The sequence below is a fragment of the Neolamprologus brichardi genome, unplaced genomic scaffold (genome assembly GCF_056152115.1).
Source record: "Neolamprologus brichardi isolate AB-2024 unplaced genomic scaffold, ASM5615211v1 NODE_ptg000036l+_length_2141236_cov_1, whole genome shotgun sequence".
NCBI classification, from domain to species: domain Eukaryota; kingdom Metazoa; phylum Chordata; class Actinopteri; order Cichliformes; family Cichlidae; genus Neolamprologus; species Neolamprologus brichardi.
Genome location: NW_028270138.1, coordinates 1,997,719 through 2,023,224, shown reverse-complemented (window position 1 = coordinate 2,023,224; position 25,506 = coordinate 1,997,719). Strand labels below are relative to the sequence as shown.

General features: G+C 43.8%; 1 protein-coding gene across 1 annotated transcript in view; it reads left to right on the top strand.

The window, feature by feature from the left end:
• Positions 1-25,506, top strand: part of LOC118456069 (uncharacterized) — a 71,766-nt gene that overhangs the window by 26,092 nt on the left and 20,168 nt on the right. The window contains exons 3-6 of the mRNA XM_087837552.1: positions 7,684-7,812; positions 11,551-11,626; positions 20,982-21,186; positions 22,875-24,672. Of these exons, the coding sequence (XP_087693678.1) occupies positions 7,684-7,812; positions 11,551-11,626; positions 20,982-21,186; positions 22,875-24,672 (2,208 nt within the window). The remainder of the gene's footprint in view (positions 1-7,683; positions 7,813-11,550; positions 11,627-20,981; positions 21,187-22,874; positions 24,673-25,506) is intronic.

Here is a 25,506-nt window from a genome sequence, read left to right as displayed (position 1 = left end):
CCAGCTCTTTTGCCGAACTCCCGCATGTGGTCGTCTAAGTTAATACACATATTGATTAGAGCAGACAAAGCTTTAGGCAGTTCCTTGGTTGCTAACTCACGCTTTATGTTCTCGTTAAGGCTGTTGAGGAAGGCTCCACGCAGTGCTTTCTCCTCCCAGTCCGACTCCTCCGCCAGGATCCAGAATTCCATGGAAAAGTCAGCAATGCTCCTCCTACCTTGCTTCAAAGAAAACATGCGATGACCTGCGGCGTCCGAGCTAGCGCCTTTATCAAATACACAGCGAAACTTGCTGAGAAAAACGTCATATGACACAGAGGGCTGGGTACTTAAAACCGCCTGAGCCCATTGAAGCGCCTGCCCAGTCATAAGTTGCACCAAATAAGCGATTTTAGCGGAATCAGAGGCAAAGGCACAAGGTTGCTGTCTAAACACAAGAGAGCATTGCGTCAAAAAACCCCGGCTCTTCCCCAACTCGCCGTCAAATTTTTCAGGCGCGGGGAGTGAGTACTCTCGCTGCCGCGGTGGAGGTGAAGGAGGAAGCGGACAGGCTGCCGCGGCTTCCAGCGAAGGGGCGGGCTGCGTTGGAGCTGTATGAGGTGAGGAAATCAACATACCTTTAAGCTCTGTTATGGCTTGCAGGAGCTCGGTTTGTTCCTTTGAAACGTGCTTCAGCATTTCCTCGTGTCGCTCCAAAACCTCCGCTTGGAAAGACGGCTGGCGTGAAGCAGAATCCGCTAGGTCCATGGTGGTGGGATTATTCTGTCACGGAAAAGACGGACCCAGGCGCGTTTTTTTTTCACAGAAACACAGTGCGTTTATTTACAGTGAAACAGACAGGCAAGTCCAACAATTCACTCAAAAGTGCAATTTCCCAGTCGTGCTCGTCCCTTGCTCCCAGTGCGTTCCGTGTTGTAACTCCCTTGGTGTGTGTGCTCCCCAACTCGCTTCTCCGCTCGCCCCTCCTGGAGGAAGAAGGAAAATCCACTGTTAGCCACACGCTTGCCAAATCACAAACTCACGTTGCTCGCACGGACTATACCAGTTCGGAGTAATAATCCCACGTCGACTGTCGCCGCGAGTCCAGGTTAAATACCTCTTTCTAGCCGGGAGGAATGATTACCAACGGCTGGTCAGGTAATCAGCTGCAGGTGGGTGGCAACAGCGAAGGGGGACTCCCAATGACACACCTCTCCCATGGCGCGCACTTCCATAAACAGCCCAAGGACCGGGGAGGGAGAAGCAAACACACACACACAGAAAACATACACACAAGCAGAGTCGTCCGGAAGGACCGTCCGACCGTGACAATTTGTAGTTTATCATTAACAGGAACACAGTGGAAAAAAACTATAACATTCAGATTGTCTACATTTGAAGGAACTACTTCCTCTTCCGCCTTTTATAGTTATGTGCGAAATACAGCTTATAAATGTGTCGCAGCTGCTGGCGTGCGCACTCACAAAAATGGCTGAGCGTAGTTGGAGTTATGTGCGGACATATTTTACCTCCACAAACAGCTGAGACGTAGTTTGCGATACATGTGGCAAAAAGTGAGGAGTTGTGGCAACACCACTAACCTTGTCAAACACCTCAGATTAAATCATATCACACAATATGACGAGCGTATGTTGAGGTGAAAGAGGGACAGGTGCTGCTAGGGTGAGACAGACGTCTCTCACACAGTCCTTTGGTGCTGCAGGCAGGGAACATCAGTTTTTTTATTTCTATATGATGAACTCTGCATCATTAAGTGATAGGAACAAGTAATCTGATGTCCTGTAATCATTATGATGCTATAATTTGAGATACAATAAATAAAATAAGTTCTTGTACAAAGTATCAGTACCAGATCAGTATCGTCGATACCACCCTGAATATTACTTGGTATTGGATTGGAAAGGAAATCAGTGGTATCACACATCACTAATTCTCAGTCCTGTAGTGCTGCTAATTAAATATTTTGAGGGACTTGCTTTGGTGTCCATTAAACGCTGATTATCTTTTGAAAGACAACCAGTGTATTAGAACATAACCACCATCTCTTAGAGGAACACACTTAGTTTTATTTATTTTCAGAGTATGAATACATTGTAGTCAATGGTGCAAAACATTATCTTTTATTTATAATTCAGGACAAAAACATCCATCTTTTTATGGTGCTAATCCAGTACCAATGGTTGTAAGTATCTATTGATACCGAGTAATGATCCAATTACTCAGTATCAGCAGAGTTGTCATAAATTATCAATAAGCTGCATTCATCTCTGTGAGGAATGCAGATTATTAATTTACCACTGGTAATATATCCTTTAAAGGAAACATGAAGCTCAAATTAAAAAACATAAAAAACAAATGTATCAAATAAACACATCCAAGAACATACATTTACTGAGCTGTTGGCATTAAGTACTGAAACAGTGAATGAAAACAGATTAATCCAGTAAAAACATTAACAGTAATGGTTAGTGGTTTTATTGATCTAATTTATTGATCTAATTTATCTTCACATGTTTTTTTTTTGTTTCAGTAACTCTTTAGGCTGCAAACTCATTTACAGTCTCAGCAGTTTCCCCTTTTTCCTCACATAGCTTTGCAGCTGACAGGAAAGAGCTGGAGCCAGTATTTATTATGCTAGCATGAGTATAATAGGAAATATAAAAGCTCGCCAAGAAGCATTATGCAGACTCAGCATCTTTCTAGCTTTTTACATAAAGTCTGTGACTGAAATGATCAGAAGTGAAAGTAAGTGAACAAGTGAGAAAAAGCAATATTGTTTTTTTTTTGTTGTCATATATTTATTCCCAGACATGTCAGCTTACTCTGACCTCAGTTTATAGTTTGAGAAAAACTTCTTCAAACATATAATCACAAAGTAAGTAAAGTAAGTAAGTAAAACTTTATTTATATAGCACCTTTTAAGATAAAAATCACAAAGTGCTTCACAGAAGCTAAAACCTAAAAATAAAAATCAACCAAAAGCAAGTTTAAAAAGATGAGTTTTTAGCTGTTTTTTTAAAAGCGACCACTGAGTCCACAGATCTCAGGCTCAAAGGGAGAGAGTTCCACAATCTGGGGGCCACAGTTCCAAAAGCTTTGTCGCCTTTTGTTTTCAGCCTCGTGTGTTGGACAGCAAGCAAGCCCTGGTCACATGACCTCAGGGACCTGCTGGGAATGTATGGATGTAAAAGTTCACTTATATATGTTGGTGCTTGTCCATGCAGAGCCCTGAAAGTCAAGGTCAAAACCTTAAACTGGATTCTGAATTTAACGGGGAGCCAGTGCAGCTGGATCAGCAGGGGTGTGACATGGGAGTACTTGGAGGACTTGGTCAGAAGCTTTGCAGCAGCGTTCTGAACAACTTGCAGACGCTCCAAAGAGGCTTTACATAAACAAGTAAACAAAGAATTACAATAGTCCAGACGAGATGAAACAAATGCATGAATGACAATTTCTAATTCGGAGCGCGATACAATGGGACTCAGCTTAGCAATGTTTCTCAAGTGATAAAAACAGGAGCGAACCAAAGATTTTATATGGGCATCCAAAGTCAGAGCTGAGTCAATACTAACACCAAGGCTCCTGATAGACGGTTTGGCCAATGTAGCATGTTTTAGGAGCACAAACAAGAACTTCAGTCTTCTCCTCATTTAGTTGAAGAAAGTTTCCAGCCATCCAACATCTAATTGAGTCTATGCACTTATGCAAAATCTGTAGCTTGGAAACGTCATGGGGCTTAAAGGAGATATCTAACTGAATATCACCTGCATAGCAGTGATATGAAATGTCCTTAAAAGTGCTCAATAAGTGTTGAAGAGGAAGTAAATACAGTAAGAACAATAAAGGCCCCAAAACTGAACCTTGTGGCACACCATAGGCAAGAAAAGTAGAAGAGGAACTGTACTTAGAGGTAGCCACAGAAAAGGATCGTTCATGCAAATAGGATTCAAACCAGTCCAAAGCAGCCCCTGATATACCCACCCAGTGTCTCAGCCTATCTAGCAGAATATGATGGTCCACAGTATCAAAGGCGGAGGTCAGGTCCAACATCAACAGAACGGAGCATTCTCCTGCATCAAAATATCGTTGGAGACTCTAAGAAGTGTAGTTTCAGTAGAGTGAGCTCTACAAAAGCCAGATTGGAATTTATCCAGAATGCTGTATTCATCTAGACAAGCTATAAGCTGCTTAGTCACAACCTTTTCTAAAATCTTAGAAATGAACGGTAATTTTGAAATCGGTCTGTAGCTACTGAGAAGAGAAGCATCAAGCTTAGGTTTTTTATAACAGTGGGTGAATGACAGCATTCTTACAATAAACAGGGACCTGACCAGAAACCAGTGAGGTATTGATAATTGTGAGCACACAGGGACCAATAGACTGAAAGACATTTTTAAATAAAGATCCAGGTAAAATATCAAGAGAGCAGGAGGATGCTTTCATCGAATTAACTAACTTGACCAGCTCAGGTAAGGACACAGGTAAAAATCTTTCTTAAATTACAGGCCTAGCTTGAGTTGGAGCAGATAAGAGAGACACAGAAGGAGAGATATTGTTCCTCACGTTACTGACTTTTTCAACAAAGAAAGAAATTTTTCACAATCTTCATTTGATGAAATTGGGACAGCATGTGGAGCAGGAGCAACAATATCACTAATGGTGTCGAATAGTACCTTAGGGTTACCTCTGCTTTTAGACACTAAGTCTGAGATATAGGCCGCCCTCGCATCTCGAACTGAAGTGTTAAAAGAGACTAAGAGGTCCTTTAAATGAAGGAGATGGACATGCAAACGTGTTTTCCTCCATAAACGTTCAACCTTACGGCAGCAACGCTTTAAGAAGCGAATGCTGTCATTTATCCAGGGAGACGACTTTGAAACCGGAACTAGTCTAGCTTTGACAGGACAAACATTGTCTAAAATACAAAGACAATGATTATTAAAAAGATTTGTTAAAAAATGAACATCTTTATAAGGAGATAAAAACTAAAATAAAAGCATCAGAAAATTTAACAGCAGTAGAGGAAGTTAAGATGCGAGAGCTAACCACATGTCGAATAGGAGAGAGGGAAAAATGAAAAGACAGATTAAAAAGAATACAATGATGATCCGAAATAAAAATGTCCTCAGTACAAATAAAATCAATGTTTAAACCTAAAGTAAAAACAAGGTCAAGTGTGTGTCCTTTGGTGTGTGTGGGACCAGACACATGCTGAGTAAAATGAAAAGAATCCATGACGCTAAGGAAACCGCTAGCAAAGAGGTCAGAGTCATCATCAATGTGTATATTAAAATCCCCGACTATAACCAGTCTGGACAGCTTCAAAGTCGAGGATAAAAAGTCACTGAACTCCTTTAAAAACATGCTGTTTAGGCCAGGTGGACGATACACTACAGCACAGTAAAATGGATCTTTATTTCCAATTCTATCCAGCTGTAGTTCAAAGGATGAAAAATGTCCGACCATTGAGCGACAGTAAAACCGGCTTCCAAACACCGCAGCGACACCTCCTCCTTGACCCGACAAACTGTTGGTGCAGCAAGAAATACCTGTAAACTGCTGTTTGTATGCAGTCAGCTGTGGAAATACAGACAGAACTAGACCAAATGGATTGGAATAATTTTCTGATATCTGTTATGGTTCCCAGGGGTAGTGTCACAATAACAAAGATAAAATTCCTGCAAATACAGATAAAGCTCAATAGCAATGAAGACACAGTGGAGTTGGCCTGCCTTCCAGATTTTATCTCTTGTTCAAGTTTGAACAAACATTAACAGTATCCACCTGTGTATTACTGTCTTTCACTCCCAGTGTCCATTTCTTTTTTCTTTCTTTTTTTTTTTGCCTGTTCCGTTTGGTTCTTTTGCCATCACAATTATTGTCTAAAGGCAAAGAAAGATGCCCAATGGATTTCCTTTACCAAATGGACCATCCCAGCCTTGCCGTCTTGGTGTATTTGATTCACCTTTCCTTTTATTGTTTAGTTTATTTTCACTTGCTAAACACGGGACAGACTTGACTGGGGAAAAGAAAAGGGAGAAAGAAAGAGGGAAAGAAAAACAGTAGGGAAGAGGAACAGTGATAAAGGGCAAAATATAAAACCAATAAAACAAAGAGTCCCAGTGTTCTTACTGTTTGCATATGCCAATCTTTCAAAATCATAAGCAGAAAAATAAAAGTATTTACACCTGAACTTTCCACATTTTTGTCAGGGCTGTGGCAGCAGACCCTGTGTTATTGTGCAGAGCAAACACTCAAAGCAGGCAAAGACGTAACAAAAAGTGAAGTATTTATTAGGGCTGAAAACAGGTGCAAAGAGACACAAGGAGAGGAACAAAAAAGAGAAAACAGAAAAGGGTGACAAGACATTGAAGTCAAAAAGTCAAAGTAAACTTTATTGTCATCTCAGCTATATACCACACACGATATAGCAGAAACAAGACGATGAGGCTCCAGTTGCATCAGTGCAGAAAAACATACACAGCCCCAAAAAGGGACAGAAAAGCCATGCGACCAGATGTTTGCTTTATGGCTCACTCCCCGGGCCTCACACCCTGGCTCCAGGGTGGGGCCCCGGTAACCCTATCCTAGGCAGAGTTAACTGTTCCATTGTTGTTCTTCTCAGAGGGGTCTCCTGAATTGCTCTTTGTCTGGTCCCTCGCCCGGGACCAGTTTGCCATGGGAGACCCTACCAGGGGGCAGAAGCCCCTGGACAACATAGCCCCTGGGATCCCTGGGACATACAAACCCCTCCACCATGGTAAGGTAGCAGTTGGCAGAGGGAACGAGTCACAGGAGCAGGAAGCGGGAGATCGACAGATGGATTGATGATTCAGATGCTGTACCTGTCCAGCGTGGTGAAGAGGGAACTCGATGTAAAAGCGAATCTCCCAATTTACAGGTCGATCTACCTCCCTACCTCACCTATGGGCATGAGCTATTGGTAGTGACAGAAAGAAAGAGATCGCGGATACAAGTAGCAGAAATGAGCTTCCTCTAAAGGCTGGCTCTCTCTTAGAAATAGGGTGAGAAGTTCAGCCATCCAGGAGGGGCTCTGAGTAGAGCTGTTGATCCTACACATCGAAAGGAGCCAATTGAGGTGGTTCGGGCATCTGATAAGAATGCCTACTGGGCGCCTCCTGGGTGAGGTGTTCTGGGTCCCAGTGGGACACAATTTTTTGTGAAGTTCATCGGGACTTCACAAAAAAATGGCTTGCGAAGCTATCATATGTGTATATGCATATTCCATACATAACACTAGCAATGTATGGAAAATAAACAGACTGTTTTAAAAATTATATGGGTTTTTGGGGGTTTTTTTGCACTGTACAGCGCTGAAAGGTCATGTTTGTTAGCTGCTGGGCTATATTTTCTCTTACCAAAAAGTACAACTCAGGCAGCGCTTGTTCTGTGAAAAAATTGCAACCAAGCGAGTCACATTGTACATAAAGTGTTGTCAAGTACTAAAGAAGCATAATTTGAAATAGCACTGAGGAAGGTTGCTCAGTGAAATGTGTGCAGTACAGATTCCTTAGAGGAACTAGTCCAGTTTCTCAGAGACAAGGAAAAACAATATGTGCAGTTGTGGTCCAGCTCTGGATCATTCAGACAGTATGCTAAACCAACGCTGATGAACCCTCAGAGTCAAAGGAAGACCGTTATTCATCTCTTCTTTGCCTAACAGTATCTTTGGGAGACCTGCTGGACCTAGACTAGAACCTGGAACTGAACCCAGCTCTGTGTCCTTAAAGAGTGACCAGTCCAAAGAAGATGGCTTTCCTTTTAACGTCCAGCCTCTGTCTGCTGAAGAGAGGTGAGCTGTTAGTAACTGTTAAGAAATAGATAGATATGTTTTAATGCGTATCTGCTCATTAGATTGTTTTATGAGAGGCCCAGACTTGACTAGGTCAAAGGCTGACCAGAAACTGCATGTTTTTGTAGAATATGGGGAACAGACAGAGTGAGACTAAGTTTAGACAGGTTGCCCTGGCAACAGACCTTAGAAAGGGGAGGTTCTTGCAAGCTGCACAGGAAGTTTTAGTGCACAGGCATATTAATAAATCAGACACAGAAAAGAGGAACTGAGTAGAAGGAGTTTTGTTTGTAATGAAACTGTGTGTGTCACGTATGATGAACACTAACATTGCTGCACATATTTCACTTTTACTCATAAAACTCAGAGCATCAAAGATGACTCAAACAGTGGTTATTATACTAACTTCTACAAACTAAAGTCATTCTCAACTTTTCTCCACTTTTTTGAAAATACATCAAATAAAAATCTAACTCTAATCTGTTAAAATTTGAAAAAGAAAGTTTACTCTCTGACTTTGTGCCTTTTGGAGATCAGAAAAAGGAATTTGAAGCTTTTCTATGTAAATGTTTGGAGGCTTCAAGCATCCATCTGTCAACACAGGCTGTGGTGTTTGACTTGCTGAGTTGAGTTAGCTGGTGGCTGCTGCAGAGACCAGCATCACTCTGTTATTTTGTGTGGTGACCATGGTTTGGCCCTTGCTGTGATTATGAAGTCCACTGAAGATAAACAGCTCAAAGTTAGACAAACTTGGTGGGTAGGAAATTGAGTAAGTTCTTGAGTAAGATGGCATAAATTTTGGGGACAAAATAGATGTATACCAACTTTCATGTAATTGTGACTATTATGTGTTGCTTATTTAAGAAGTGTTATGTAAGCAACACTTTCAGTTCAGGTGTTAGGAGTTTTCACTGTGAGTGGCCTTTAGCTGTTTGGTGTCACAAGGTCAGATTTACTAAAATGGAGTTTACACTCAGCAGGTTTGCTTTCCTCATTTTAATGTAGCAAATCCACTGATTTGGGTATCCTTTATGTGGTGGAGCCATTCCAGGGTGGCCCAGTAGGTAATAACAAATGCCCACAGGATGGCAAGGCACTCTTTCTCTATGGTGCCTCCCGGTCCAACAGTCTCCAGCTGATGCACACCACTCGGCGTTCAATCCCCCTAACCTGCTGGGACAAAACGGCCCCCACCCTTCTGTTTGAGATGTTGGTGTACAGAATAAAAGGGAGGGAAAAGTTAGGTGTGTGAAGCAAAGGTTCCCCACAGAGAGCCCTCTTCTTCTGCACAAACACCACCTGGCACTGCTCTGTACACCACATAAGTTCAGGGGCACTCTTTCGGGTGAGATCAGTCAAGGGGCTGGTCAGCTCCGCAAAGTCGGGCACGAACTGGCAGTAGTACCCATCCAGTCCCAAGAACTGCCTCAAATCTTTTTTCGTCTTGAGACATGGGCAGGATGTGATGGCTACTGTTTTCTCCATCTGCGGGCGCACCTGCCTACCTCCCAAGTGGTACCCAAAATAATGTACCTCCCTCCATCCAACTACACAATTCTTCAAGTTGGCTGTGAGCTCCGCTAGCTTCAAGGACTCCAGGACCGCCGCCACCTGTGATAACCTTCCCAATGTGTGCAGCTCTGTTCACAGGTCCAGAAGTTTTCTTAAATCAATTCAAACACCCTTTGTAGCTTCCTACCAAACAGTAACTCAAAGGGAGACAACCCTGTGGAGGCCTGGGTGTATTGGTGCAAGTGGAAGAACACTGAATGTGTTCTCCTTTTTGCAAGTGTCACAACTGACTTGATACAATCTTTCCTTAACCAACACAAAAAGCAGAAATGTCACCGACACTTCAGGGCACACCAGCTTTCCATCAATTTTTTATCACCTGATTGAAAGCTGAGTGTAGGGGGTCATCATGAGACTGCTATAGCAGAAACTCCTCTGTGGAGTGAATCACTGGAGTCAGTGGGGCCTCCTGAAAAGGCCCTGGTGTGTCCTCCTTCTCAGAGTCAGTGTCAAACGACCTCGCATGACTGCTGAGCAAAGCACAGACCCATCATGTCCCTAGTGGCCTCGAAAGCAGCACAACATATTAACCTACCTAGTCTGTTCCTAAAATTAAGCCTGAACTAACCAAAGTCTTTAGTGTATGAGTTGTAACCTTATATCTAATTTCCAAAGGAACCAAGTGATATTCATGAATATCCCCATGCACGTATTTCACCTCTATCCACTCTGACTCCAGCAATGATCCTGGGAGAACCATGGTTTGGTGGACCAGGGTCTGTGTACAGCCCAAATCCACCATAGCCTTATGTGTACCCCATTGGCACCTTACAGGTTTGTGGTATGCCTCTCCTGAACTGGGAGAGGGTGTTGGAAGGCCGATGATGCAGGACATCTGTCCATTAATGGACATTCCTGGTGCAGGTGCCCTGGTCAGCACACCTCAAGCACTCCTGTAATGATGTCTGCACTGCCCCCAGTGAGCTGGGCCTGGCGTCAATAACAGCTGGAACCTGTAGCGAAAACCCAGGTTGGAGAAGGGGTTAGTGGGTGGCAATGGCCTCCACTGTGTCGCCATGAGCCATGCTGGTGGTGGTGGTGGCCCATGGACCCTTCATTGTGGGGCCAGGACCAGTTGGTTTTGCCTCTGCTGATGTTCTAGCCGCTAGCCAGGTTGTCCTTGGACAGAATAGCCGCAGCCTTAAGGATCACTGGCCAGTGGCAATGGACCCACTCTGCCGTCCCAACCAGGAGCCCCTCCACGAACTGCTCAAGTAAAGCAGTGTTAAACAGCTGCATCTCCCCAACATGGGGTCAGGCTGTAACCACCTGACTGTGGCATTATGCAGCCACCTGGTATTCGCAAAACGCCAGTTCTCTGCCCCCATTCAATTCTCCCAGAAGCAGACTGGGAGAAGCCCTAACCGGTCCATTTTGCTCTTCTCATCTACGGAAAGTACTCAGTTGCGGGGAGGCTCAGCGCTGCCACCTGGGCTTCCCCTGAAAGCAACGAGAGCAGCCAGAGAGCTCACTCCTCACAGCCAGCTCGGACACCATCTTGGTTAGTGCCTCCACCGGCTGAATTTGTCATTGCTTCAACATGCCAGTAACCTGAGTTTTACCACCACTTGTAAACACAAAGGACCCGGTACAATGCTAATGCTCGCAAGGGCTTTTATTTTATTGGATTTCAATTTAACACATTGCCATGCTCTGCACTCCGCTCTGCTCTCTACACTACGCTGCCAGCTGTTTCAGTTTCAGCACCTCCGATCAGCTATCCCCTTTCTGGCCCCAGCTACTACTGAAATAGGGAATGCATGATTAGATGATGCTCTTCGGCTGCAAAAATCAGTGTTCCCTGCCACCACACCTAAAACCCACTGCTCCAGTCCTCCCTTGCAGCCAAGCTATCAACCACACACCACCACAACTGATTTTTATGGTTTACCTCCTCTACTAAATGTTTTACAGGTTTTAATCCTAAAAAGGGCTTGATTTATGCTCTTGCTAGAAAAAAAATTATCATAACTTGACTTCTACTCTCAGTGATCCTGATTAGGATTCAGCTTTATGTCAACAGTATCAGGAGGTTATGATTGTAAGATGTAACATTTCTACTGTAAGTGAGATACAATTTAAAGCTTTAAAAACTCTGAAGATCCACTGGATTGGTGAATTTCTCCAACTATGTGCTTGAATTAATTCTTCATGATTCCTCCACAGAGTGGACAAGGAGAGCTCAGAGGTTCCCAGTGATCAGTCTACCCTACAACACCAAACCCTGGACTCCATATTCGTGGTCTGTACATGTATAACAACTACTTTTGCTCTTTGTTGTCATGGTGACAAAAGGTATTCTGTCACGGGGCCGAATGGCCTGTACTGAACAGGACTCAGGTGCAGAAACCCAGAGCTGAGACAGCAGATGATGTGACAATTTATTAGGTGTAGTGCAAAAAACGTAGCAAAGACAAAAAAACAATAAGACGTGGAGTTTGACGAGGCGTGGCCTGGGAAACGTGGCTAGGGCGAGGGAACGGGATGCAGAGTGGAGCTGAGCAGGGAACAGTCACACTGAAGAGAGAAGACAGTGGAGTTAGGGAGGTAGTGGAGGCAGCTCTGAAGTGGCAAGTTGTAAGGGTAGTAATTCTTACTTGCAGTAGGGGACATGGAGTGTTGAGAGGGGGGTAAGAGAATCCAGGGAGGGCTGAGTGGCGTAGAAAGGCTGACCTGAGATCCGGGGCTTCAGATGGAGTGTGATGGCAGGAGGGCAGGCAGGTGAGGCACAGAGGGATTTTCAAAATGATTGCTTGGTATCCTGAGTCTGGAGGTGGAGCGTGAGCCAAGGTGAAAACAGCAACTGCAGCACAAGAGAGTCTGGTTAACAAGATAAATCACAGCAATAACTTGAAGTATAAGGCCTGTTACCAACATGTGTTGATGACGAACTGGCAGTGAATGAACATCAATGTGTGGCTTAAATCCCTCTGGCTTGATTGCCTGCAATAGGCTCCAGGTGTGCAGGAGTTGGCCCTGCCCAGGGGCGGATCCCAGGTAGGTTCAGGAGCCTTATGGAAATTCCAGCCACCCCCTGCAGACCATGACATATTCAACACATTTCAGCTGCAATCAAAAATGAGACTCAGTGAATTTAATAATATGAATAAATTACATTGTAGTATATAAATAATACAACAGCTCATTCCAGTCATACACTCATGGCATAGATCACAATCTTCCAGTATTTCTACTTTATCATACTTTCACTGTCACTGTATACTTTAAAAAAGACCATTACTGCACATTAAAAGCCCATCAAAGTGCACATTGTGATTGTTCCCGTAATTGTTGCCTGTGTTGTATGTGTTTTTTCAGTTCAGTGTTCAGGATTGTAATGGCTTTAAGGTGAAAACTGTTGATGAGTCACGTGCTGTTTGTGTTTTAATGGATCAATAAGATTTCCTTAACAGTTCAAACAGGTCAAGCACATGATGGGTGAGATTTGTTTCGTTTTTTCTAACATTGACAGGTTAAGTTGTTTACCAGGGCAGGGTTAGCACTGGGAGCTGCCAGTATTTTTAAGATTCTCTACAGTCTTTTTTTCACTTAAGGCAAATATTAATTTTGTCAGCAAATTTTGATTTTGTTTTAGTCATAGTCTTTTGACTAAAATGTCATTTAGTTTTACTCATAATTTAGGCATCTAAATTATTTTAATTTATTAAATATCAAAAGATTACTGTGGACTAAATCTACAGTTGATTTACCTGACTAACCCATAAGACTCTTTGTTAGCTGTATATTGTTTTCCTTGATATCAAATGTGAAATGTGTCAATATGTCTTCTCATTCCTTCCTCACAGATATTTTGTCAGTTGGGATCATGGGATTTAGCAAAACCCATTCACTCTGACTGCAGTCTGTTTTTTTGGTTTTTTTTGAGAAGTGTCTTGTTTGTTTTTTTCGTAAGGAAGTACAGTTGTGGCCAAAGGTTTTTAGAATCACATAAATATTGGAAATTGGAAAAGTTGCTGCTTAAGTTTTTATAATAGCAATTTGCATATACTCCAGAATGTTATGAAGAGTAATTAGATGAACTGCATAGTCCTTCTTTGGCATGAAAATTAACTTAATCCCCAAAAAACCTTACCACTGCATTTGAACTGAAATCATTGTTCTTCCATTGTTAACCATGGTGACCTGCAAAGAAACGCGTGCAGCCATCATTGCATTGCATAAAAATGGCTTCACAGGCAAGGATATTGTGGCTACTAAGATTGCACCTAAATTAACAATTTATAGGATCATCAAGAACTTCAAGGAAAGAGGTTCAATTCTTGTTAACAAGGCTTCAGGGCGTCCAAGAAAGTCCAGCAAGTGCCAGGATCGTCTCCTAAAGAGGATTCAGCTGCGGTATTGGAGTGCCACCAGTGCAGAGCATGCTCAGGGTTAGGGTTGCGCATCTGCACACACAGTGAGGCAAAGACTTTTGGAAGATGGCCTGGTGTCAAGAAAAGCAGCAAAGAAGCCACTTCTCTCCAAAAAAAACCCATCAGGGACAGATTGATCTTCTGCAAAGTCATATTCTCCAATGAAGCCTCTTTCCGATTGTTTGGGGCATCTGGAAAAAGGCTTGTCCGGAGAAGAAAAGGTGCGCGCTACCATCAGTCCTGTGTCATGCCAACAGTAAAGCATCCTGAGACCATTCATGTGTGGGGTTGCTTCTCATCCAAGAGAGTGGGCTCACTCACAATTTTGCCGAAAAACACAGCCATGAATGAAGAATGGTACCAAAACACCCTCCAACAGCAACTTCTTCCAACAATCCAACAACATTTTGGTGAAGAACAATGCATTTTCCAGCACGATGGTGTTACCCCCCTAGTCTAGGCGTGTAGAGATGCACATAAGGTTGGAGGAGAGAGAGACAAATCCCCGCCCTGGTTCCCAAGCCAAACATCCAGAACCAGTTGTGAGTAAAAAGGTGATTTTAGTGAAGGTAATGAAGCATAGCTCCAGGGTGAACCCAGGCCAAAATAATAATAATAATAATAAGGAGCGTTGCGCAACCCGAAAGGCATGACAGTGTACTGGAGAAAATGGTCAGGAGTAACAAAGGCAGACATTTCGGCCGCACATGATGTTAGAGGAACTTGCCAATAGCCCTTTAATAAGTCCAGCTTAGTAACAAACTTCGCAGAACCGACCCTATCGACACAATCTTCCATTCTGGGAAGAGGATAGGAGTCTGGTTTGGTCACGCTGTTCACCTTCCGAAAATCTGTACAAAACCGTGGGGTTTTATCCGCTTTAGGCACTAGGAGACACGGGGAACTCCACGCAATAGAGCTAGGAACAGCAAGACAATTTTCCAACAGATAAGAGACTTCTGTCTGGAAAAGAGCACGTTTAGTGGGATTCACCCGGTAGGCATGCTGTTTGATTGGAGGATGGTCCCCCACATCGATATCATGCTCCAGCACGGTGGTACAGAATGGAGTGTCCGAGAAAAGATTAGGATGATTCTCAATCAACCGACACACGTCGTTTCGAACATCATTATCTACCTCAGTTAAATGTGACCTTAAATCATGTAGGATTTCAGAATGCCTAAGTCGTGCACAGCCCACAGCACAACCGAAAACCAAATCATCACCTACTGGGTCATACCGGGTTTCGGAACCTGGCACCCCCACAGTCGCAACTGTTGACACACCACCAGCAAAGTAGGGCTTCATCATATTAACATGACACACACGACACTTTTTCCTTTGCTCTGGGGTGTCGATGACATAATCCGTGTCACCCAATTTTGCCTGCACTGTATACGGACCACTGAACTTTGCCTGGAGAGAAGATCCAGGGACCGGTAGAAGTGTTAAAACTTTATCACCAACCTCAAATTTCCTTTGCACAGCTTTCTCATCAAACTTCCTCTTCATCTTACCCTGTGCCGCAACGAGAGCATCACGTGCGATTGCACATGCTTTATGCAAACGCTCTCTAAAAGAACTCACATAATCCAACACATTTTCCTTAGGAGCATCTGTGTCGGACAGGAAGTTCTCCTTGAGCAGTCGCAACATGCCACGCACTGTGTGACCGAACACCAGCTCAGGGCTAAATCCTAGCGACTCCTGCATGCTTTCCCTCACTGCTAAAAGGAGCAGCGGCAACCCCTCATCCCACTCCTTTTCAGACTCAAGGCAAAATTTCCTCATCATAGATTTCAATGTCTGATGAAACCGCTCAAGTGCACCTTGCGACTCCGGATGAAAGGCACTAGATTTCTGATGTTTAATGCCAAGTGATTGCAAAACTTGGCATTCTTAGACATGAAATTAGAGCCTTGGTCGGTGTGGACAGCTTTTGGTAACCCGAAAGTAGAAAAGAAGTTCACCAACGCCTTAACAACTGGTTTAACCTTAAGGGTGCGCAATGGAATGGCCTCGGGAAAACGTGTAGCAACGCACGTCAATGTCAAGAGGTACTGGTGGCCCGATTTTGTTTTAGGAAGTGGACCAACGCAGTCGATGAGTATGTGTTCAAAAGGTTCCCCTAAAACTGGAATAGGGTGTAATGGAGCGGGTGGAATGACTTGGTTAGGCTTACCACTAATCTGACAGGTGTGACAAGAACGACAATACTTAGCCACGTCATTCTTCAATCCTGGCCAAAAGAAATGATGCAGAATGCGGTGGTAGATTTTTCTAATACCTAAATGTCCAGAAAAGCTGTCATGGGCAAGACTAAGAACTTTGTGTCGGTACTGTTGAGGCACCAGAACCTGCTTAAACAGATTCCAGCCCAGATCACCAGCTGTAGGCGGATACCAGGTACGCATCAACACATCATCCTCAACACTATAAACACGAGGATACTGGTCACTAGAGTTGGCAGCTGAAAAACAACCCACAAGAGTCGGGTCACTGTGTTGTGCCAAAACAAAATCTTTTTCGTTAACTTCCAAAGGCAGTTGAGATGTCACTGATGGGCTAATAGACAGCATCGCCTCAGAGTCGCCCGTCAGCGGGTCACAGGTTTTAGATTCAGAATCCGGCTCACCACCAGCGCAGAGAAAAGAATCAGACAAATTAACATCACCATACTTGCGCTTGTGCGCGCGAGTTACAGCACAGGCAGGAAAAACAGAGGGGAAGCGCTCAGCGGAAGGGTCAGATAACAAAGTATCAGGCACAGGATTCTCAACCACTCTCAGGGTAGAAAATACTTTCCCGTTCACTAAATCATTCCCCAGAATCATCGCAATTCTGGGCACTGGCAACTGATCGCGCACTCCAACCGGTACCGAACCCAAAACGAGCAGCGATTGAAGAAACACATTGTGTAGTAGTACTCGCAGCACATCCATTTTTACTCCCCAGACAAGAGCATCCGAACCACAAAAAGAGTCATCAGAAAAAGGTAGAATACCCCTCAAAATGAGTGTCTGCGCGGCTCCAGTGTCACGCAAAATTGTGATTGGCACCCGATCCTCCTCTTTTCCGTTCAAAGAAACAAATCCTTCCGACACAAAGGGACGGTAGCTGTCATCAAAGCTCTCACTCCCCACTTCATTGCTAGGTGAAGTGGAAGCAGACATAGAACGAACGAAACCCACACTTTTCGGCTTCCTTACCGTGTGGGCCTGCTCCCTGCGCTGTAGTGATGGGCAAACAGCAACGAGGTGCCCGATTTCATGACAATAAAAACATTTGTGATCTGACACAGGAATAGCAGCAGAACGCGTCTGGCGTTTAGGGGAAACCCTATAACTTTTGGCATGATGAGTTGTGGAAGTGTACTCACGGCGCGCAGTCGAAAGTGCGGCACGATGAGTTAACACAAATTCATCGGCAAGGACAGCGGCTTTAGACAATAACCCCACCTTCTGTTCATTAAGGTATACCACAATATTTTCAGGGAGACATGTCTTAAACTCCTCCAGCAGGATCAACTCTTTCAGCTGAGTAAAGTTCTCTGCTTTACTGGCAGCCAACCACTTGTCAAATAAGACAGCTTTCTCACGTGCAAACTCCATAAACGTTTGACTGTCGGACTTGCGACAGGCACGAAACTTGTGCTGATACGCCGGGACTAATTCATGAGCCCGCAAAATAGTGGATTTGACAATCTCATAATCCAGACTGTCAGCAATGGAAAGACTCGCACAAACCTCCTGCACTCTTCCTAATAATTTGCATTGCAACAACAGACTCCAGACATCCTTTGGCCATTTTAAAGTGGTTGCGATGCGCTCAAAAGCAGTGAAATAGGAATCAACCTCTCCCTCCCTAAAAGGAGGTACCAAAACAATCTGCTTGCTAGTGTTAAACTGGTCTACGATGGAAGTGTCGGGGAGTGTACTTACATGGGCAGGAACAGCGTCTTTCGCTCTGGAAGGATCCAGCTCCATAACTCGTATGCGGAGATGCATGAGCTCGACTTCCTTAGCCTTAGCCTCCAGCTCCACCTCCTTCAAGCGAAGGGCAAGCTTGAGATCTTCTGTCACCAAACCCGCCGCAACCTGGCCAGTTGGGTCAAATTTAGGAGATTGAACGGCGACAGGAGCTTCCGGCCCCGACGTCATCTGCCCCTTGGAAGGTTTCGGGACGGCCCCAGCAGCTTCCGCCCCCACCGCCCCCACTGTCTCCAAACTCCCAGACCCACTCGGCGAGCTTTTCTGCCTCCCAAACACTCCCCTGTCCACCAGTTTCTCTATCGAACATTGTTTAATTTCCGCCTTCTTAGAATACAACGGAACATCCACATTGAATAAATTAGCCACTAACAAATCTGCTTTTGTGCACCGCTCCAACTTTTCAATGGAGGGCTGTTGCGCAAAATCATCCATGTCAAACGACATCACGAGCAAAGCAACAAAGAAAAACACAACTCTGCAGACAACTAACCGCATCCGCGCACTCCAGAGCCGCAAAACTCGCGCCTACCGCACAGACGAACAAAACTCTCGGTCCTCCCACACCCTCCACGACGTTTCCCCCCCCACCGCAAACGCAAAAAGGAAACGAACCAATCACACAAACGAAAAGGGACGAGCCCCCATTTATGTTACGCCCCTAGTCTAGGCGTGTAGAGACGCACATAAGGTCGGAGGAGAGAGAGACAAATCCCCGCCCTGGTTCCCAAGCCAAACATCCAGAACCAGTTGTGAGTAAAAAAAGATGATTTTATTGAAGGTAATGAAGCATAGCTTCAGGGTGAACCCAGGCCAAAATAATAAACAAAACCAACTAAGTCCCACCAGAGAAAACTAACTAAACCCTAAGAAAGAAACAGAACAAACAAATGATAATACTAACCCTCGCTCCCTAACCCGGAAAACAGGAGAAAACTGTCCCAAAGAAAAAGGCGGCTCACCCGTTCCGCTTCAGCCTAAGGGTGCCTAAGCACTAAGTTAATACAGCAGGAGTGGCTCTCACAGATCACACTCACACAAATACACAGCAAAAGCATATAGGCTGGAAACCAGGGTCAGGACCGCGTCGGCTGTCAAACTACTCGCTCGCTCGCTCCACTCTCTCTCTGTCTCCGGCGGGAGCTGTCAGAGCGGCTTTTTGAACGCGGCCACGTGTTCTATGGTCCAATCAGCTGCTCACTACTCTTCATTAGGGGAGGGACCTGCAAAGAGTCTTAAGCACGGTAAAGAGACACAGAACAAAACAGCCCACACAGTGTTCTTATGGCCACGGCCGTAACAGATGGAGCACCGTGCCATAAGGCAAAAGTGATAACTAAGTGGCTCGGGGACCATAACGTTGAAATTTTGGGTCCATGGCCTGGAAACTCCCCAGATCTTAATCCCATTGAGAACTTGTTGTCAATCCTTAAGAGGTGGGTGGACAAACAGTCAGGATTTGGCCCAGAAACTGATTGAGAGCATGCCCAGTCGAATTGCAGAGGTCCTGAAAAATAAGGGCCAACACTGCAAATACAGACTCTTTGCATAAATGCCATATAATTATCGATAAAAGAATTTGAAACATATGAAGTGCTTGTAATTATATTTCAGTACATCACAGAAAAAACTGAAACAAAGATCTAAAAGCGGTTTAGAAGCAAACTTTGTGAAAACTAATATTTGTGTCATTCTCAAAACTTTTGGCCACGACTGTACCAGGCCTTCATGTCAGAGCATGATCATTCATACACCTGCGTCCACTTCAAACCACCATCAGGAGAATGTCTGTCTTTTAAAAGATTTAATTTACTTTAGAAGTCAAAATTGCAAGTTTAAAGTGCTGGACCTCGTTGTGAAATCAGCCGTCTGTCTTCACAAAAACCTGGATTGGGCCATACAATTTTATACCACAACAATAACAATTACTATTTTGACTATCTTCTTCCAGAAATGACATGGCAGTCCTGCTGTTTTCCTACGAGTCTTCTTTGCATTGCGGCATCTGCTCCTTTCCTGGAAAATGACAGAGAAGAGAAAACACCTCCCTGCCTAACCTTGATTATTAGTATTATCCTACTGATTCTATTTATTATCAGGACATTCTGTTCGGACTCACTTCGCCGACAAAATTTCATCCTGACTGATAATTATGATATGCAAGTATGTTGCAAAACTCTCAGCACTGCTATGTCAGTCACAATAATTCAAGTCAGTCATCGCGCTGTATGAAGCTTTTAGTCCTGAAAACATGAAGTGCCAACTCTTAATGAACACATTGCTCACTATTATGTGTTCATGAAAATTCATAAAAATCTTTTTATTTAATCATTTTACTCCTAACAGAAGTCTTGAACCCACGAGAAGAAAACAACAATGAATGAATGAATGAAAAAAAAAAAAACAGAAGGCAGAAGGGAACAAAGATGAAGCTTGCATTATGTTATATTTGTACAAATTGAATAATCCTTCAAACATGATCAAGTGTCCTGTTTCCCCTAGTGGGGCAGAGGAAAGGTCGATCAAATTCGAGTAGGACACTCTTTTAATTGGCTATGTTCAAATATCCTCCAGACATAGTAGGTGTCAGTTATTTTTGCACCAGTCATACAACTCTGTCGTCCTGTCCACTTGATGTAGTAAGCAGCCTGCTAACTTAATAGCCTCTGTTGGTTTACTTGGGTTAAGTCGAGTCTCGGTGAATACCACACAACAGTCCTTGATGTTTTTCTGCATGGATATAGTAAGTTCCAGTAAGTTCAGTCTTCATGGTGAGATAAAATGTGCATTTGTGACATCGAGGCTTGGCAGTATGGGCTTCTGTGGGTTTCTTCCTAGCCAAGCTTCCATTCCCAGGCTCACTTCTGGCTCCTCTCGCTACATTGCCCCTGTCACCTGCTCATTGGGATATTAACGCATGGAGACTCAAATGGTGTAACCAATGACAATGAGAGAGCATGATGATTATATTTTGTGTATATCTGTGTATACATGACTTTTAATAAAAAAGAAAGCCAATAGAACTGACTGAATAGATGGAAGAAGTGCAATAGAAGTGCTGAGTCATTGCAAGTGCATGTGCCACCATTTCTAAACCATAATTTTACATCTATTCTGCTCACAGTCATCTTTATGCTGCTCTTTGTAGAAAGTGGATTGTCAGTGGGTCCAACATGGATCTGATTTTTGGCTCTGTGATTTCAGTCTGATTTGGTCATTCATAATTGTGTTCCAGGTGCTGGAGAACAACATCATCACTTTTGTGAAGAACGAGCTGAAGAAGATCCAGAAGGTTCTGAGTCCGGATTATGCAGAATACTTAGCAATTCAGAGGAAGGATGATGAGGAGAAAAATATCATCACAGAGTCATTTCTGAAGATCACACTGGATTTCCTGAAGAAAATGAAGCAGGAGGACCTGGCTAACCATCTACAGAGAAGTAGGAGGTTTTCTCTAAAGATTTAGGCTAGTTCCATACACTTTATTCCTAAATACCATTACAGATGCACATCTTGAGATCACACTGCATCCTATGCAGTCTTATTCTAAAGGCTAATCTGAAGTATTCTTGCACAGCAGTTACATTTATGTTCTATTGTCTCCTCCCATCAGGAAGTGTAGAAAATAGGACAATGGGTGGTGGGGTGCATCTGCTGCTACCGGTTGGGGTGAGAGGAGAAAGACAGGATAAAAGACATGCTGTGGAAGAGAGCCAGACATTAATAACAAGTATTACTCAATGCAAAGAGGTCTATTAACACATAGTGAGTTTGAAATGTAACTGAACAAGAAACAGTCACTGCATCATGGGAATCCCCAGGCAGCTTACACCTATTGCAGCATAACTAAGGGAGGATTCAGGGTCAATTGATCCAGCCCTAACTATAAGCTTTAGCCAAAAGGAAAGTTTAAAGCTTAATCTTAAAAGCAGAGATAATGTCTGTCTCCCGAATCCAAACTGAAAGCCGATTCCACAGAAGAGGGGCCTGAAAACTGAAGGCTCTCCCTCCCATTCTACTTTTAAATATTCTAGGAACAATAAGTAAACCTGCAGTGTGAGAGTGACGCGCTCTAATTGTACTACAAGGTAATTAAGATAAGATAGGGCCTGACTATTTAAGACATTGTATGTGAGGAACAGGATTTTGAATTCAATTCTGGATTTAACAGGGAGCCAATGAAGGGAAGCCAATATAAAAGAAATATGTTATGTCTTTCTGGTCCCTGACAGTTCTCTTGCTGCACCATTTTGGATCAACTAAAGGCTTTTCAGGGAGTTTTTTGGAGATCCTGATAATAATGAATTACAGTAGTCCAGCCTAGATGTAAAAAATGCATGAACTAGTTTTTCAGCGTCACTCTGAGACAGGATATTTCTAATATTAGAGATATTGCGCAAATGGAAGAAAGCAGTCCTACATATTTATTTAATATGTGTATTGAAGGACATGTCCTGGTCAAAAATGATTCCAAGGTTCCTCACAGTGTTATTACGGACCAAGGTAATGCCACCCAGTGTAAGAATCTGGTTAGATACCATATTTTTAAGATTTTCAGGGCCGAGTACAATAACCTCAGTTTGATCTGAATTTAGAAGTAAAAAGTTAGAGAACATGGAGCTCTTTAAATCTTTAAGACATCCGTGCCATTTAACTAATTCGTCTATTAAAATGTATGCTATGTCTGAAGATAAGGGAAGTGTGTATAATGTAAACAGAACTGGTCCTAACCCTGAAGTATGTGAAACTCCATAATTAACTTTAGTGTGTCAACAGTACTCTCGATTTTAATGAAAAAAACTGGAGTCTGTTAGATAGATACAAACCAGTGCAGTGCAGTACCTGTAATACCTACAGCATGCTCTAATCTCTCTGATGGAATACTATGGTCAACAGTATCAAACGCTAAACTGAGGTCTTGCAAGAAAAGTACAGAGATGAGTCTACTTTCAGGCCATAAGAGGATCATTTGTAACCTAATAGCTATTTGTGTGCTGTGATGAGCTCTGAAACCTGACTGAAACCCTTTAAATAAGCCATTCCTGTGCTGATACTAATTTCTCAAGAGAAACAATATATTTGCACTTAATAAATTATTTATCATCGTCTCTCTTTTTTTTCCCTGTAGGGACTCTTATTGGAGCTTTTCAATGTCATCTCAAGTCTGCCTTGAAGAAGAAGTTCCAGTGTGTGTTTGAGGGGATTCCTAAAGCAGGCAACCCAACCCTTCTGAATCAGATCTACACAGAGCTCTACATCACAGAGGGAGGGACTGCAGAGGTCAATGATGAACATGAGGTCACACAGATTGAAACATCATCCAGGAAACCAGACAGACCAGAAACAACAATCAGACAAGAAGACATCTTTGAAGACTCATCTGGAAGAGATGAACCAATCAGAACAGTGCTGACAAAGGGAGTGGCTGGCATTGGGAAAACAGTCTTAACACAGAAATACACCCTGGACTGGGCTGAAGACAAAGCCAACCAGGACATCAATTTCATATTTCCATTCACTTTCAGAGAGCTGAATGTGTTGAAAGAGGAAAAGTTCAGCTTGGTGGAACTTGTTCATCACTTCTTTACTGAAACCAAAGAAGCAGGAATCTGCAGTTTTGAAGACTTCCAAGTAGTGTTCATCTTTGATGGTCTGGATGAGTGTCGACTTCCTCTGGACTTCCACAAAACTATAATCCAAACTGACCCTAGAAAGGCCACCTCAGTAGATGTGCTGCTGACAAATCTCATCAGAGGGAACCTGCTTCCCTCTGCTCGCCTCTGGATAACCACACGACCTGCAGCAGCCAATCAGATCCCTGCTGAATTAGTTGCCATGGTGACAGAGATCAGAGGGTTCACTGATGCACAGAAAGAGGAGTACTTCCGGAAGAGATCCAAAGATGAGGAGCAGGCCAGCAGGATCTTATGCCACATCAAGACATCACGAAGCCTCCACATCATGTGCCACATCCCAGTCTTCTGCTGGATCACTGCTACAGTTCTGGAGGATGTGGGAACCAGAGAGGGAGGACAGCTGCCCAAGACCCTGAGTGAGATGTACATCCACTTCCTGGTGGTTCAGGCCAAAGTGAAGAAGGTCAAGTATGATGGAGGAGCTGAGACAGATCCACACTGGAGTCCAGAGAGCAGGAAGATGATTGAGTCTCTGGGAAAACTGGCTTTTTATCAGCTGCAGAAAGGAAACCTGATCTTCTATGAATCAGACCTGACAGAGTGTGGCATCGATATCAGAGCAGCCTCAGTGTACTCAGGAGTGTTCACACAGATCTTTAAAGAGGAGAGAGGACTGTACCAGAACAAGGTGTTCTGCTTCATCCATCTGAGTGTTCAGGAGTTTCTGGCTGCTCTTCATGTCCATCTGACCTTCATCAACTCTGGACTCAATCTGCTGGAAGAAAAACAAACAATCTCCATGTGGTCTAAATTCTTTGGCAAACCAAACCTACAATCTCTTCACCAGGGTGCTGTGAACAAGGCCTTACAGAGTCCAAATGGACACCTGGACTTGTTCCTCCGCTTCCTCCTGGGCCTTTCACTGCAGCCCAATCAGACTCTCCTACGAGGTCTGCTGAAGCAAACAGGAAGTAGCGCACAGATCAATCAAGAGACAGGCCACTACATCAGGAAGCAACTCAGTGAGAATCTGTCTGCAGAGAAAAACATCAATCTGCTCCACTGTCTGAATGAGCTGAATGATCGTTCTCTAGTGGAGGAGATCCAACAGTCCCTGAGATCAGGAAATCTCTCCACAGGTAAACTGTCTCCAGCTCAGTGGTCAGCTCTGGTCTTCATCTTACTTTCATCAGAAAAAGATCTGGATGTGTTTGACCTGAAGAAATACTCTGCGTCAGAAGAGGCTCTTCTGAGGTTGCTCCCAGTGGTCAAAGCCTCCAACAAAGCTCAGTAAGTAAATTGTGGTCATAATCAGCATTTTATAATTATTCTATCGTGGGATTAAGAAGAATTTCTTCCATCGGATGACAGTTTTCTCAGTCGAAGTCAGAAGTGCTCCATCTGCACTGTGTATAGTGCAAGTGGAGCACTGACTCACCTGATGGTTTGCCAGAATCTCTTCGAGGCAGTCCCAAGAGTTTGCTTCAACCACTGCCCAAGCTGTGTTCTGCTTGGCCTGTTTGTACCCATCAGCTGCCTCCGAAGTCCCACAGGCTAACCAAGCCCAATAGAACTCCTTCTTCAGTCTGGTGGCTCCCTTCAAGTCTGGTGTCCACCATTTGGTTCAGCCATAACCACAACAACAAGCACGAACCACCTCAGCTCAGTGCTCAGAAGCTCAATGCTGTGGTTTAAGCCTCGGAATCCTGTTGACGGCACACCAGGTCTGTCGAGTGTCTTCCTCCGCCAGCTTATTCAACTCCCCACAAGGTCATCATCGGTTTACAGCTCAGCCCTACACAAGTGTTCAGAACATATGGCCGCATGTCTGTTGATATGTTTACAAATCAATCATCAGCCACATGCACTTACAGACACTCTTATGTTCAAACGTGGTTTTTGTTATGGCCAAACTGTGGTTTCCACAGAAGTCCACAACAAAACAGCTTGAGTTCAGAGCTAGGAGGCAAGAGAGTGCCCAGGCAGAGCACCCTCCAGGCCATTTGGCACATAAGTGCAAGACCCGTTCCTCGACCCTAAGGCACAGGGAACAAACCCTGTTGTTCAATGGGAGAATCCCCAATGTACAGGCAGCAAGCTGAGAGGATACTAGGATACCCACCC